Source organism: Antechinus flavipes, chromosome 5 (genome assembly GCF_016432865.1).
Source record: "Antechinus flavipes isolate AdamAnt ecotype Samford, QLD, Australia chromosome 5, AdamAnt_v2, whole genome shotgun sequence".
NCBI lineage: Eukaryota > Metazoa > Chordata > Mammalia > Dasyuromorphia > Dasyuridae > Antechinus > Antechinus flavipes.
The window spans coordinates 89261070-89275972 of record NC_067402.1 but is presented as its reverse complement, the minus strand read 5'-3'; the positions used below and the strand labels follow the sequence as shown (position 1 = coordinate 89275972).

The window sequence follows — 14903 nt, the reverse complement described above, 5'->3', positions numbered from 1 at the left end:
ACTTATAAATGTTTTAAATAAATTACTTCACTTTTATGAATTAAGTGTACTGGATAAACATATGTATCAAAAGATATTTTAAAATCTTGTTCAACAACCATTTATATTGCAACATCTATGAAGTAGTTCTATATTCATGAAAAAATAGTACATGCACTGAAAAATATTGAGTAGATATACAAAAAGCAACATTAAGTAACTAAAAAAGATAAAATAATATAATTAAGTTCTACATTAGGAATATGTGATTTGCAGAAAAGTTAGCTTCTATTTAAGATGTCCCATTTTCTTATATTGTATGCTATCGATTCTAGACTACTTATTGAAAGACAAATTTTTTTTGTAAAAATGGAGTAAGGCAAAGCTCTATCTAGACAGTTAATAAGTAGACTGTATTGATCCCTCAACTCCTTCTCTGAAAAAGGGGAAGTGGTTGAGGGTAAGTGAGGATAGTATAAGGAAAGAGAGGAACCATTCATTATATAATATGTAGACAAGCTAGTTAGGGTTTTCTCTTTATAAGGATAAGGTTATCTCATGGTGCATAGTATGTAATATAACAACAAAGTATCTCTTGGGTATTATACCTGGTCTATATGGTTTTCTTTTTCTTTTTTTGACTCCATCAGTTCCTTCTGCACCCTTAGTCTCATCATCCACAGCTTCACGCTCAGGACTAGAATCTGACTTCCCATCACAATCCATAAGATCACCTTCTGGAATGAATACATTTATGAAATAAAAAGGAAAATAAACATCCATTACTAAACAAGAAATAAACATCCATTACTAAACAAAGTAAAAGTGGCAATTGTGCTACTCCATTTTTTTCCACTCGACTCAACCTTCATATTTGTTAGGAGTTAAAAATGACAAGGACAAAAAAAATGCATCTGTTAAGTCAATATGGAAATTAAAATCAATACCCAAAAGTATTTTCATCCAAGTTGATCACTACCATTAACACAAAAATATGAAAGTATAAAAACCTAAACACCTATAAAAACCTAAAAACCACACTGTTGCAAATAATAAGTAATTTGCAATTTAATTTCTTTGTCCTTTAAAAATATGATGTTTTTGGGTGAAGAACAAAGCTTTAAAAAATGTATAACAGAAAAACTCAAGCCTAAAAACTGAAAATATGCTTAGTATTTAAACTTAAATCATTACATATTGCATAAAAATTATTATAGACATCAAAACATTCAAGAAGGTATAAGAAAATCTAGAGTAATTGTAATTTTACTTGGTATATGTATCAGTCTATTTGGGTTAGCATACACAGCGTTTAATAGAATTATGATTCCTAAAGGATGAGCAATAAAAACCATAGGAAAAAAATACCAAGGAAAATGAAAGCTTCCATAAAGACAATTTGACATTAATATTACTAATTTTATTATCAAATTGATTATGGTATACAGAATCATATTAAAAACCTATTCTAATTTTATCTTAATCTATTAAATTAAAATAAACACTTGGCATAAAAGCATGGGAAATGAAGGGAATTTTTAAAAAATGCTTTTTCATAATCTTAATTCCCTGCTATTTTAAGTTGAAAGTATGATTTATAGTGATATTAAGTACCACCAATGCTGTTCAATTATTTTTATATGAAAAATAAGCAAAAATATATTTTTGTTATGGCATTAAAACATTGTTTAATTCCACGCGTTCACTGATACTATTTCAATTGCCTAAAATGTCTAAATACTTGATTGTGGTATCACCCAAAATGGCAATATTTTCATATTTTACAAACAAAACTAAGGTCATTCCCTAGGAATTCCTTCTTCCCTCTTCCAATGAACAGAAAAATGTCATTAAATAATACTTCATGTCAGGTTGAAAGATTACTTCTTCCCTGAACTAAAACTAAGGGCCACATTTATTTAAACTGAATTATATCAAATCAGTTTAATACATGTTTTATTCTATGGAAATAAGTGTACGTATCAAAAAGGATAAACCTCAGCTATAGGAAAATAGACAAAAATAAAAGGAAATGAGAAAGAATTAAAGTTGAAACAAAATGAAGAGCTGACAAAGGTAAAACAAATTTATTGAAAAGGCAATAAGAACAATAACTTTTAAAATTATTTATGAATCTATTAAGAAGCACACAACAATACTTTAAGCAATGTAGTTATGATCTGTTTCACAACGTATATATGAGGGTAGTGAAATTATTCTCATAAATAATCACCAACCACACTAGGCAATTTAACTACATTAGGATGTGGTTTGTGTTGTACTTATTAATTTAAAATAAATATCTGTAATTCTTATTTCATTGTTTTCATATTTACAATTGGTTAATGGTTACTCTGCCTAGATTACACTGTGTAAAAAGTAATTCACAGAATTTACTTCACTTGAAAAGGATGTATTTGTTTTGAAATGAAAGTGCCTTTTTGCAATGGAGAGAAAAAAAATGTTTTAATAATAGTAACAAAAATGTTTATTAAGATTTTCATTGTCCTGATTTTTTTAAATGCACTATGGCCAATTAAGTATTTTGCATTTAGTAAGTTCAGATGACTCTTTTGTATACTCCAGTGTTGTAACTTAAATATTATGTATTATTCAATGTAGTGTCCAAGAAACACTACCTGCTACCAGGAATAATGAGGTTGAAATCTATCAAACTACAGTCAAGTCATCTGAGTTTCCCCACCTGTGATCCTTAAAGATTTGGTGCTCCAGGTGATTTCTCTAAAGAAGGTCTGTTCTAAGAAGATACATGAAAAGAAAAGAACCTGAAAAGGGAAGGTCCAAGAAGACCGCTCACTTAGAACATAAAACCAAAAAAATCAGACTTATGTAAGTCATTACATTAATGGCCTAAACCGCAGTATTTTTAAAACTTATTCAAATTATATATATAGTACATATTACACACACACACATACACGCACACACATATACATACAAACCACACACACACACACACACACACACACACATACACACACATACACACACACACACACACACACACAAATTGCCAAAAACAAAAACAAAAACAAAAAACTACCACACCAATCTTACCTCTACTATCATCCATTTCACCATCCCTTGAATGTTCTGATTGGATGTCTGGGGGTGTTTGGAGAACAGCTACACTATTCTGATTTATGATCTTTAGTTTCAACTTTGGTTTAGTTCGTTTTTTTCTTGGAACTGTAACTGTGAGGCTCTGTAACTGAGACATTCCTGATTCAGTCAAACAAACTCCATCTTGTGTATAGGTCTTCGGGGGATCTAAAAATGATGTTACCCATTAAAGGAATATGAAAATATTTACTGTTTATTTTGAAGATCGCACATATTTTTTAAACAAAAATCAACAAAAGAATTTTCTTTAAAGGGTCATCATTCTAAAACACAAATCAAGGAACTGAAATATGTGAAACAAATACAGAAATACGCAAATGCATTCACACAAACAGTTATTAGAAAAAATAATTAAAATGACATTACACTAAAACTAAAAGAGATCTGTTGCACCTAAAATTACACAGATTTTATTCATCAACTTTATTAAAAAGTCCTTTTACCATATTTTATATGGTAACAATAATATAGGCAGTCTCTCTTAATAAGTGCTGGGGATTTCATTTTCCAGCATTGATTTGTGGATAAAGATAAGAGATAAGAAAACCATAAGCTGGAATGTTAAAATCTACATGAGAGCTAGGAGAGAAAAGCTACTCCAGATTTCTTCTTATAAAAAGGAGTATTCATCAGCAATATCCTTTCAGATAAAAAGTTATGATTAAAATACACTGGAATCTCAATTGGGAATGACTTAATTGAAATTAATAATTAATAATTTTCATGTAGATCTGCAAATAGTTGCGTAAAAAGGTTTTAAAACTTATTCTTCATGAAAAAAATCAGAAATGTTCTCTGATCTGGAGACATTATTTAAAGACAAGTATTATTATCTCATGCCACTGGCAAAGTAAAAGAAAACGCAACAAAAATTTCATCTCCTAAGTCTTAATGGAATATCAAAGAGCAAAATCCAGAAGCATAGTGGAAATAATGCAAATGAATTTCAGAAAGAATAACTATGGCAAAAGGACTAATGATTAGACATACCATGCAATATATAGGACTTCAGACATATGCAACACAACATATAATTATTCTTTTATAGCAAAATAACTTTTCAACACAAAAAAATTAAAATTTAAAGTTTTTACCTAGCTCTTTTACTTTTGTAACAATTTGAGCTACAAGTGATGACTCACAGCAGTCTGAGGAAGGCACTGAAATGGCAAGGAAAAAAAACCCTAAATTTCGATTTTATTAATTTAATATTATTAATATTAAATGCATGCAAAAGTCTTTTTAACAAAGTTCTTTTCTTTCTTAAATAGCAATATTTTTAAGGATACTGAGTAGGCTATATTTATAATTTTTACAAACAAGGAAGGAAACCAATTTACAATAGTAAGGTCATGGTGAAAGTGAGATAAAGAAGCAATAGAAAAATAGAATAGTAGGGAGAAAAAAAGACTTTTTTTATATTATTCAAAGTCTTTTAAGTTCTCATAGCTCTTCTCCCCTTCCCAATTAGGGGAAAATATGTTCTATTATACAGCCTATATAAGCATATAATTAGATTACTCTATTAACTGGGAATGAAATAATTTATCTCCAGGAAGCTATGAAAATAATTGATCTATTGTCCTCATTATGTTTCTATCAAATATGCAGCCATATTGACTAGAACATTGTTCAAAAAATAGTTCTATGTGACTGAAAGAAGACAATTCTGCTAACATCTGTTTTTTGTAAAAAAAAAAAAAAAAAAAAAAAAGTTTTTTCTTACCATTTGCTGTAGATATGTAGGGTCTGCACATAGTACAATCAAAACCAATATCAGCTACATTTTCTACTTCATCCTCAGTATTTAAATTCTGGCAGACAGCATGCATCCATCTAAATAAAAGAACATATTTTTAAACTATTTAGGATTATTTAAAAATAAATTTTTAATTATAAAATCAAAGCAAATGAAAAACTGAATGGTTGAACATGAAGTAGATTTAAGAGAAATGTAAAACAATCAAAAGGGAAAAGACATAAGAACAAATTTTATAACTGCAGCTTACATATGTATTAGGTTCACTTTTTTCTATATCCTGAGATTTGTCTCACTTAAACAGTTAGCATTTTTCCTATTTGTAAGGGTGTGTGTGTGTGTGTGTGTGTGTGTGTGTGTGTGCATACTCACGTGCATGCGTAGATATATAAGTTGGCTTTCATGTCATGATATATCTAAGGAATGACTATTCTTGATTTTTGCGACACATACTTCTTTACATTGTTATAATTGAGTTCTCAAACATAGAGTATTGACATCTGGAAGTTTTTTTTTTAAATCATTAAAACTATAGAAAAGGGAAATTAAAGTATCAAAAGTTGTGAGCTACTTTTTAATTGAAGTTGAGCAGGCAGAGGTTATGATTAAATTCTGATATTTTACAATAGAAGTTTCCTATATAGTATGGCCTAAGCATCTTAGGCAGGGCCTACTAGAGACATAAAGGTGCACAGTGCACAGATCCTGAGCAGGAAGACTTGTAGTAAAAATACAGACTTAATAGTTTTTGTCTCAGAATGCTCCTTAAGTTCTGTTTGCCTCAGCCTCATCATTTGCAAAATACCAATAACAACAAAAGCAAATTCCTACAATTGAGGTGAGGATCACATGTGAATTTCAAGTCAGCCAGCACATCTAGCATGTAGTAGTAACTGAATCTTGGCTGCCACCATTGTCACCAAATTATTAGAAAGCTATATACAAAACATTTGTTAGCTAAGAGACCTTGTGTTAGCTGCCTAATCTTCACCTGACTCAGAATTATCATTTTTAAAATGGGGATGTACTCAGAGGCATTTGGAGTATATAAAAAGTAACATTTCTAAAGTGCTTTATAAACCTGGAAATGCCAAATTGAATAGAATATGTTTTCAATATTTTTTAGTTGACTTGATGGATTTAAAAAAACAAAGTGATTGTGTGAATAATATTTTTAACAATTTAGAACGATCATTGCATCCTTAGTATATGTTCAACTGGGTCATAATGGTTTCTGAATTTCTTTTCTCATATCCCTTAGGTTTCTTTCAGTGCTACTCAAAATATTATAACCAAAGAAGTTAAAAAATGGGATTCAAAAGAAAACAAAGTAAGGATGTCAAACTAGGATTTGGGGCAGACAAAAGAGGCAAGGGAATAAAAAGAAATGAAGTATAGGTTGGTTACAAAGCTGAGCACACCTCTTTCTGAATATCCTTCCTTCTTCAAACAAGTAAGGAATGCCCAATACTTTGGGCAATAGCTGAATAAGATATGATATATAATTCTGATGGAACACCCCTACTTGAGACATCTTAAATGAAAGAAGAAAAAAGAAAAACAGAATCAAGAGAACAATGTTACCCAGGAAGAGAAGTATCACCCACAGCAATTCCAAAGAAAATCTGATGAAAAATGTCTACCTCCAGAGAGAGAATGATAAACTGACAAATGAGGATTTTTAATTTTTTTTCTTGTTTTTGTTTTTTGAGGATAAGAAGGGCATTTTCTTTACAACCTGGCTAATTTGGAAATGTTTTCTCTCTCTTCTCTAAGTATAAATGATATCACACTGCTTGCCTTTCTAAGAAGAGTAGAAGGACAGAAATTAGAAATAGGATCTATACTTCAAAATTTTACGAAATGAATGTTAAAAATGTTTCTGCAATTAAGAAATATTTAACAACAAATAATTTTTTTTAAAGGTAGGTGATGGTTGAAAAGAGAAAAAGATCTAAGAATAGGATTAAAGATTATATAACTATGAATATAATAAATATGGACTCAACCCTGGAAACAAAGATAACAGAAGGGATTGTAAATAAGACTCCAACATTGATACAAAATAAAGACTGACAGAGTTAAAATAAAGGCCTAGAGCAAAATCTGTTATACTTCAAATTAATTTTAAAAAGCAACGTGAATGCAATTATACCCTCAGATACAGAAATAGCAAAAATAAAATTTTATTAAAAGTGGCCAACATAAAAACTACATTTTGTTGAAAGCTATCATAGAAAATGAAAATACACCCAATTAACAAATAAAACTGTACTGATTCTAACTATTTTAAAGAAATGTAATGGATTGTTCAGGCTTTCTAAACTAATTTTTCCAATTGAAGGTTAAACTCTTTGAAGTCAGGGATTATTTTATGCCCCATGTGACCCAAAATGCCTAGCAAGATATTGAAATTTAATAATTACTATAGTTATATATATGAAAATAATTAGATTTGCTTAGATACAGAAATAAATTTTTTTTAATTGATGTAGTCAGTTAACTGATTTTGTCTTGTAACTGCCAAAATCATGATCCTGTCTCTAAACACAGTTCATAAAATTCAGCTATCCTGTCATGAGTCAAGTTTCGAAATCTAGTTCTCTTGTTGATCACTATTCTACTGTTGTGGCAAGGAAACCTATTACTACTGACATCAAGGATTCAAGTCCTAGGTATCATTTGTTATACAAACAAGTCTGCTCCAATATTTCTAAGTTTCCAGGTGGCCTCAAACAATGAATATTCATTAGTCACAAGAGCAAAGGAGGAGACTATTTGTCACTAGTCCCTCATTGGCAACTGCTGTCCAATCATGCTTTTGCCAACCCTACAATGCCAACTCTCTATAACAAATCACATTGTTTTCCCCATTCACTGTTTTCTTATTCTATAATAAAGACTAGTGCCCTATTTTATGGTCTTTGGTGACCAGTGCAAAATAGCAGATATAATCATTTTTGTGTATAAGCACTATAGCTCATGAAAGGAAAGTAAGTTGAGGAACTAAATATTACTGTATTTAAGGGAAGGGTAACTGTATTTTGATGTCTCTTATATTAGGGCAGGAGCTGGGATTAAGGAGAGAGTTACAGAACTCACTAAAGAAGGAAAAAGAGGGACCTGGAAATCTGGAGATAAATCTGGAGGATTTTGGAAAAAGAACTGTTCAATGAAATGACTACTCTATTCCCATATCACTAGATTCCTTCTTTTATATCAAAGATCTAAAATTTGGTAACTGCATTTCAAGGTTAAATTTGGTTTATTCTCTAATTAGATCCATTGAAGACCGGTTATCTATACTTTGTACTCTCTTTCCAGATCTCATCAAGTTTTCTATATTGTTTCTTACCATACTCTATTCTTTTCACTCTATGGGAATTTATTACCTGCTTTTCATAACTTAGTTAGCATTTATCTTGTAGTTCATAAACAATGATAGGGAGCTGGGATTAGATACAGCAATTCAGAAATCTTGCCAAACATTTTTTGTGTAATGTTAAAAGTTCAACAATTATAGACATAATACACCAGAGAGATTATGACACAAGAATACTGGGAAGAATGGATTAAAAAAAGCATATATGAAAAATTACAAAAAGGAAGGTATTACCTGTCACATTGTCTACACTGCAGAATAAGATCCTCTTCCCTATAATTACGAGAGCAGACTGGACAAGTAGATAAACTTGCACATGGAGCACATTGGGTATAATTGTTTTGCCATTCACATCGTGGACCTGGAGATGTTGCTCCACAATGTCTGCACCAAACACACCTGCAAAACAAAAAACATGACAAGTCCAAATTTGGTACCTATACTACACATTTTTGTCAGATCAGATTGAACATTTAAAATATTTTTAAAAGTTAATTTGAATTGAAATTGTGCAGCTGTAGTCTTCCACACTAGAGACAATTGCAGAAGTTATTTAATGGTTGTGCTATGGGAAATGCTCCAGATGTTTGTGCAGTTGGAAAACTTCAGAGTTTTAATGATGTCAAGTTTCATAAAGTCCATTGTTTTTTAAATAACTAGACAGTGACACTATATGGCTTATAATTATTGTGTAACACAATCTTTCCAAAAACAAAATTTTGAATAACCCAAAGGTTGAAGAAATATATGATGACCCAAGTATGCTAAAAGCACATTATCATAAAAACACATACTTTGTGAAGAAAATTATTTGGTCATTTTGTGACTGAAAAAGAATATTTGCCAATCATATAAAATAAGAGAAAAAACACTGAAGAGACACATGAGAAGCAAAAGGCCTTGTGTTCAATGGGTAAAAAATATTCCAATGAAAAAATAAGGAAACAGACAACTATTTCACAAAAAGAGAAGATATAAATGGGACTAAAATCTAGGTGACTTCACAGATCAAAGAACTGCAAAGCAATAGAAATCTCAAGTTATTAAAAATACACAATAAAATATCTTATTTAGTGAATGCTGATGTCATCAGTAGATATGATTGACTTTTTAAAGTGATAAGAAAACAAAAGAGCTAAGGAAAAGGTCGTAATGAAACTCAAAAACAACATACCATTTACACTTCCAGCCTCCTTTAGGAACTGTTTGCAATGGAGGATCCAAGCAGTAAGTGTGATAGCTTATGTCACAGTCATCACAAAGAAGGAGTCTTCCTGGATCAGTGGCTTTGCCACAGGCTTCACAAACTGTGCATTCAAGACATCTCCAGCCTTTACTAAGGACAACTTTGGTGATCTGCAAAAAGGGATTAATTAATGTCATATTTAAGACCTGTTTAAAAATGGCATATTATGAAACATGCTCATCAACGCTACAAATTATGTTTGTTTGATAACAATTTAAAATAGGAAATCTCTCAAAAATTTAAATCAAAAGGATTTGGTTTTCTTGAAGTGGTCTTCTGTTGTTGCTGGGGGGGTGGGAGAAAAAATTTTAAATGCATTCTCTACAAAAGAAAAATTGTTATCTAAGCAAGAATGAAATGCCCTTTCATCAAAGTCTCCTCAAGGTGACCAAAAGCTCAAAAGGACAAAATATATTGTCTCTTCTCAGCAGTTAGGCTCTTTGAAATTCAAAGTACATTTGATAGTACTGACCAATCTTTCATTAGCAATCAATTTTCCAGGATACCTACTCCTTACTACTTGTATGATTAAAAATCCCCCTACTACAATGTTCTTAGTTAAGTGGGTGAATACTCTTTATCTAAAGATTTCAAGAGAGGAAGAACCCAGTATTTCACAAGGTAGTCCATTTAACTTTAAGATAATATAAAGAAAAATTTCCAAAAAATTGGAATTAAGTCCAAAATCTACCTGCAACTTCTACTCTGTAGTGAATCAAAATTGGTCTAATCACTATCACATGACTGCCATACTTATGCCACTTTTAGATTGTACCATATTCTCCCTTATGTCTTCAATACTGTATAGCTACTCCAAAACTAAAATGTAAATGTAAGATTTATGATCATACATAAACTTTATGTTCACTACCCCCTTTATTATTGTACACACAGCACCTATTTTAATAAAAATCTGTGATAATTACATGTAGTATAAGACTTTGATTTTTCACCTCAATAAAGATGACTCATATCTTAATCATCGGATTTGTTATAACCACTGAATTCTAATTCATAAGTATCTACTGGAATTCTTTACCATGATGTCTCAGATACCAACTCTGAAGATCTAAAACTCAAAGGAGCTTCTCCAAAACTTGTCAATATTCCTTTCCACAGCATGCTTACTCTTCAAGTCACACAAGCTCAAATCCTCAGTTACCTCAAACACTTCCATTTATCTAATCTACATACAATCCCTGCCAAGGAGGACACTGAGATTTCTGGAACTGGGAATTACTCTATTACTTTTATTTTTTTTCAATACAAATAACATTGAATCTATGCCCTTCTCACCTCTCTTCTAGGCTACTCCAATTGCTTCCTTTTTTTTAAAATAACTTTTTATTGATAGAATGCATGCCAGGGTAATTTTTTACAGCATTATCCCTTGCATTCACTTCTGTTCCGATTTTTCCCCTCCCTCCCTCCACCCCTTCCCCCAGATGGCAAGCAGTCCTTTACATGTTGAATGGGTTGCAGTATATCCTAGATACAATATATGTGTGCAGAACCGAACAGTTTTCTTGTTCCACAGGGAGAATTGAATTCAGAAGGTATAAATAACCCGGGAAGAAAAACAAAAATGCAAGCAGTTTATATTCATTTCCCAGTGTTCTTTCTCTGGGTGTAGCTGCTTCTGTCCATCTTTGACAAATTAAGGCTCTCTTTATCGAAGGGATCCACTTCCATCAGAATACATCCTCAAACAGTATCGTTGTTGAGGTATATAATGATCTCCTGGTTCTGCTCATTTCACTCAGCATTAGTTCATGTACGTCTCGCCAGTCCTCTCTGTATTCATCTTGCTGGTCATTCCTTACAGAACAATAATATTCCATAACATTCATATACCACAATTTATTCAACCATTCTCCAATTGATGGACATCCTTTCATTTTCCAGCTTCTAGCCACTACAAACAGGGCTGCCACAAACATTTTGGCACATACAGGTCCCTTTCCTTTCTTTATTATCTCTTTGGGGTATAAGCCCAGTAGAAACACTGCTGGATCAAAGGGTATGCACGAATATAGACAATGAAGCAATATCAGTATTAAACATATATGCACCAAGTGGTATAGCATCTAACTTCCTTAAAGAGAAGCTAAGAAAGTTGCGAGAAGAAATAGACAGCAAAACTATAATAGTGGGAGATCTCAATCTTGCATTCTCAGATTTAGATAAATCAAATCACAAAACAAATAAGAAAGAAATTAAAGAGGTAAACAGACTTCCAATTGCTTCCTAATTAATCTCTTTGCCCTTCCCACCTTTTTGATTTGAAAATGTCTCTGGACTATGAAGTTTCTGAGTGACTTTTACAACTTCATTTCACAAGATTCTTATCTCAGCATACTATATTCAATCAAACTGATTTACTCATTTTGCCATGGTTTCAGTCATCTTACTGTGATGTGGGTAGTTACCTGAGAGTACTGACACATCTAGAACTACTGAAATTTTTTGCTTTAAATCACAGGTTCAGGAGTTTCACTCTCAATATTTTTTAACTGAATATTTTTATATGTTTATCCTTACTTGAATCTCTCAGATTTCTGTAATTACTCCAACAAATATACTTATTGTCAAACTTGTATCACAGACATTTGCACATATGTGTACAAGTTATCTTCCCCTTAAGGTCTAGGAAAAAAGGTTTCCCTTCCTCTTTTACTGCCAGGGTTTTACCACTTAAAAAATAAAAAGAAAAACAAAAAACCCACATACATTGTAAACATTTAAATAAATAGCAAAAATGGTTGAATTTGAGGGTAGTTATTGTCACGCTTCATCTTTTTATACCTAGTAAAATGTTCCACAAAGCAGGTATTTACAACCTGATTGAGCCAATTTCATTGTATATTGTATAAGAAATAAAAACTGATTTTTAAAAATCTGACTGGTAATCATTTTATTTCCAAAACTTTCCTTTAAATTCTATAAAATACACTAATAACCATTACTTTGAATTTCCAATCCCTATATTTTTGCCTGCATTTTGCATTTTGGGATTTCCTTCACAGGCTTATTGTACAATATTTCAGAGTCCAATTCTTTTTGTACAGCAAAATAACAGTTTGGTCATGTATACTTATTGTGTATTTAATTTATACTTTAATATATTTAACATGTATTGGTCATCTTGCCATCTAGGGGAGAGGGTGGGGGAAAAGTAGGAGAAAAATTCAAACAAAAGATTTGGCAATTATCAATGCTGTAAAATTACCCATGCATATAACTTGTAAATAAAAAGCTATTTTAAAAAATAAATAAATAAATTCTATAAGATCCTTTCTCATGATACCTAAATAAGCATGTGATTTATCCTCATGCCTCTAGTAATTGCTATATGAGAACAACTAGAGACCAAATTATATCACATATAGCTAAGTTACTCAAGTAAATGTCATATTGTCAAAACTTAAGAGAATTCGATACTTGAGACAGGATACCAGACATTTCTCAATATCCAAGAATATTTAGAAAACTAATGCTTCTCTAGTATACTGCTAATATAGCTAAGTATTCTTCACAAAAATCAAAATTATTTGATTTGTTAGATAATGGATGTGTGTGTGTTTGTGTGTAGAGAAAGACACATTTAATTATAGACTGTTCTTCTGTACTTTTCCTTACTACATGTAAAATGATATCTGATTATGCTAGGGGATTATTTAATTAGTTAAGTCAAACAGAAACTGTAATCCAGATATAGGCTACATCAATATAGGGACACTGAAATCAGCTAAATTTCAAAAAACTACAGTTGTGTTGTAATTTTGTCCAGGCACTGAAACTGAAAAAGATAATAGAAATTTTGATTAGAGGAGACCCAAGACAAAATAAGTAAAGAGAGAAAATACATTAACTTTAAGCAGGAAGTCATGGTATTTTAAAATATATTTCTACATCAATATGAAATAAGTTTCCTAATTTTTCTCAATTATTTGACTTTTTAGACCCACACTTAATGATCTCTAATCTCATCTCGTTTCTCTAACTACTTACTATATATATCTAGAACTACATGGCTCACCATTTCTTAAACTCAATATGTGTAATACTCAACTCATTATCAATCTCTCACCCAAACTCTACCTTCTTTTAAACTTCTCCATTTCTCCTGAGGATGACAAAATCTTTCTAGTATTCAAGCTCGAAACCTCATCCTTAAATCTTCCCTCACTCTCTCCCTCCATATCTAATCTTATGCTAAGACCTGGTGATTTTATTTTTAAAATATCTCCAATATATGTATCCTTTACTCCTATGACAATGCCACAAATTCAGTGCAGCTTATCACCTCAAACATTACCTTTTGCAATAGCCTGCAATCTAGTTTACATGCCATAAAAGTCTCTCCAGCTCAAAGTAATCTCCATTCTCCAGCAAAAGTTATCTTCCAAACGTTTATTTCTGACCACTTCACCACACTTACTCCTGTGGCTTATTATTTTTAAGATCAAATAAAAAATTCTTTGTATGGTAATCAAAGTTGTAATCTGTCAGCTTTCCTCCCAAAATAAGACCTTTCTTAAATTTACTCTTCCAATGAGGTCCCTGCCATTCCTTCATCAATACACTCTCCCCTTCTCTGTATTGAATGTAAATCTCAGTATTTTCAAAGATAACAATGCCTTTCCCTCATCTCCAAATCCTGGATTCCTAAAAATTTCAGGTAAAATCACACCTTGTACAGAAAGCCTCTCCCAAGTAGTCCTTGACACTGGTGTCCTTATGTAAATTACCTTCCATTTATCTTACAACTAGCTATTCAGTGTAGTGTCTCATCCATTAAATTATTCTTAAACTTTAATTCAATTCAATGTTTAAATCATTCATTTATTTAACTTTCTTCTCGGGAGTTCTCATTAGTCATCTTTTTATCCTGAGAACTTAGCAAACAGTGTGAGCCATAATAGACACAAAATAGTTTATTGTGTTTATCTTAGCACTGATTAGCTTACATTTTGCATTCCAATATAAAAATATTAGATCACATTTCCTTATATCACAAATAATTTAATCACCACCACCCCCACCCCGCAAATCGAGGAGCATCTGCTTTATTTCCAAATCTTTACTACAATTCTACCCATTATTCTCTAAAATCATCCTATCGCTAATTCTTTTATCATTTCCTAGGGTACAATAATAAACTGTTACATTCACATATTGTAATTAGTTCAGCCATTATCTGATGTCTAAGAAACAATCTTAGACATTCTCTTCATTTCTCCTTCTCTACATTGTTTTTTCCACAATTTTTAATTTCTTCATTCAAAGGCTGTTTTGCTTCCCTCCCTAATAATATTATCCACTACATTAAACCCATCCTTCCAGTCAAAATTTGTTCCTTTGATTCTTATTTAAAAAAAAAAAAATCAAAA

General features: G+C 31.4%; 1 protein-coding gene across 5 annotated transcripts in view; it reads right to left on the bottom strand.

Moving 5' to 3' along the window:
• The window catches only part of KMT2C (lysine methyltransferase 2C), a 248676-nt gene that overhangs the window by 79844 nt on the left and 153929 nt on the right, over nucleotides 1-14903 (bottom strand). For all 5 annotated transcript variants that reach the window (XM_052000663.1, XM_052000665.1, XM_052000666.1 and 2 more), the window contains exons 19-25: nucleotides 9439-9620; nucleotides 8499-8663; nucleotides 4850-4959; nucleotides 4218-4283; nucleotides 3058-3270; nucleotides 2684-2737; nucleotides 588-713 (exon numbers count right to left, since the gene is read on the bottom strand). In XM_052000663.1, the coding sequence (XP_051856623.1) occupies nucleotides 588-713; nucleotides 2684-2737; nucleotides 3058-3270; nucleotides 4218-4283; nucleotides 4850-4959; nucleotides 8499-8663; nucleotides 9439-9620 (916 nt within the window). The remainder of the gene's footprint in view (nucleotides 1-587; nucleotides 714-2683; nucleotides 2738-3057; nucleotides 3271-4217; nucleotides 4284-4849; nucleotides 4960-8498; nucleotides 8664-9438; nucleotides 9621-14903) is intronic.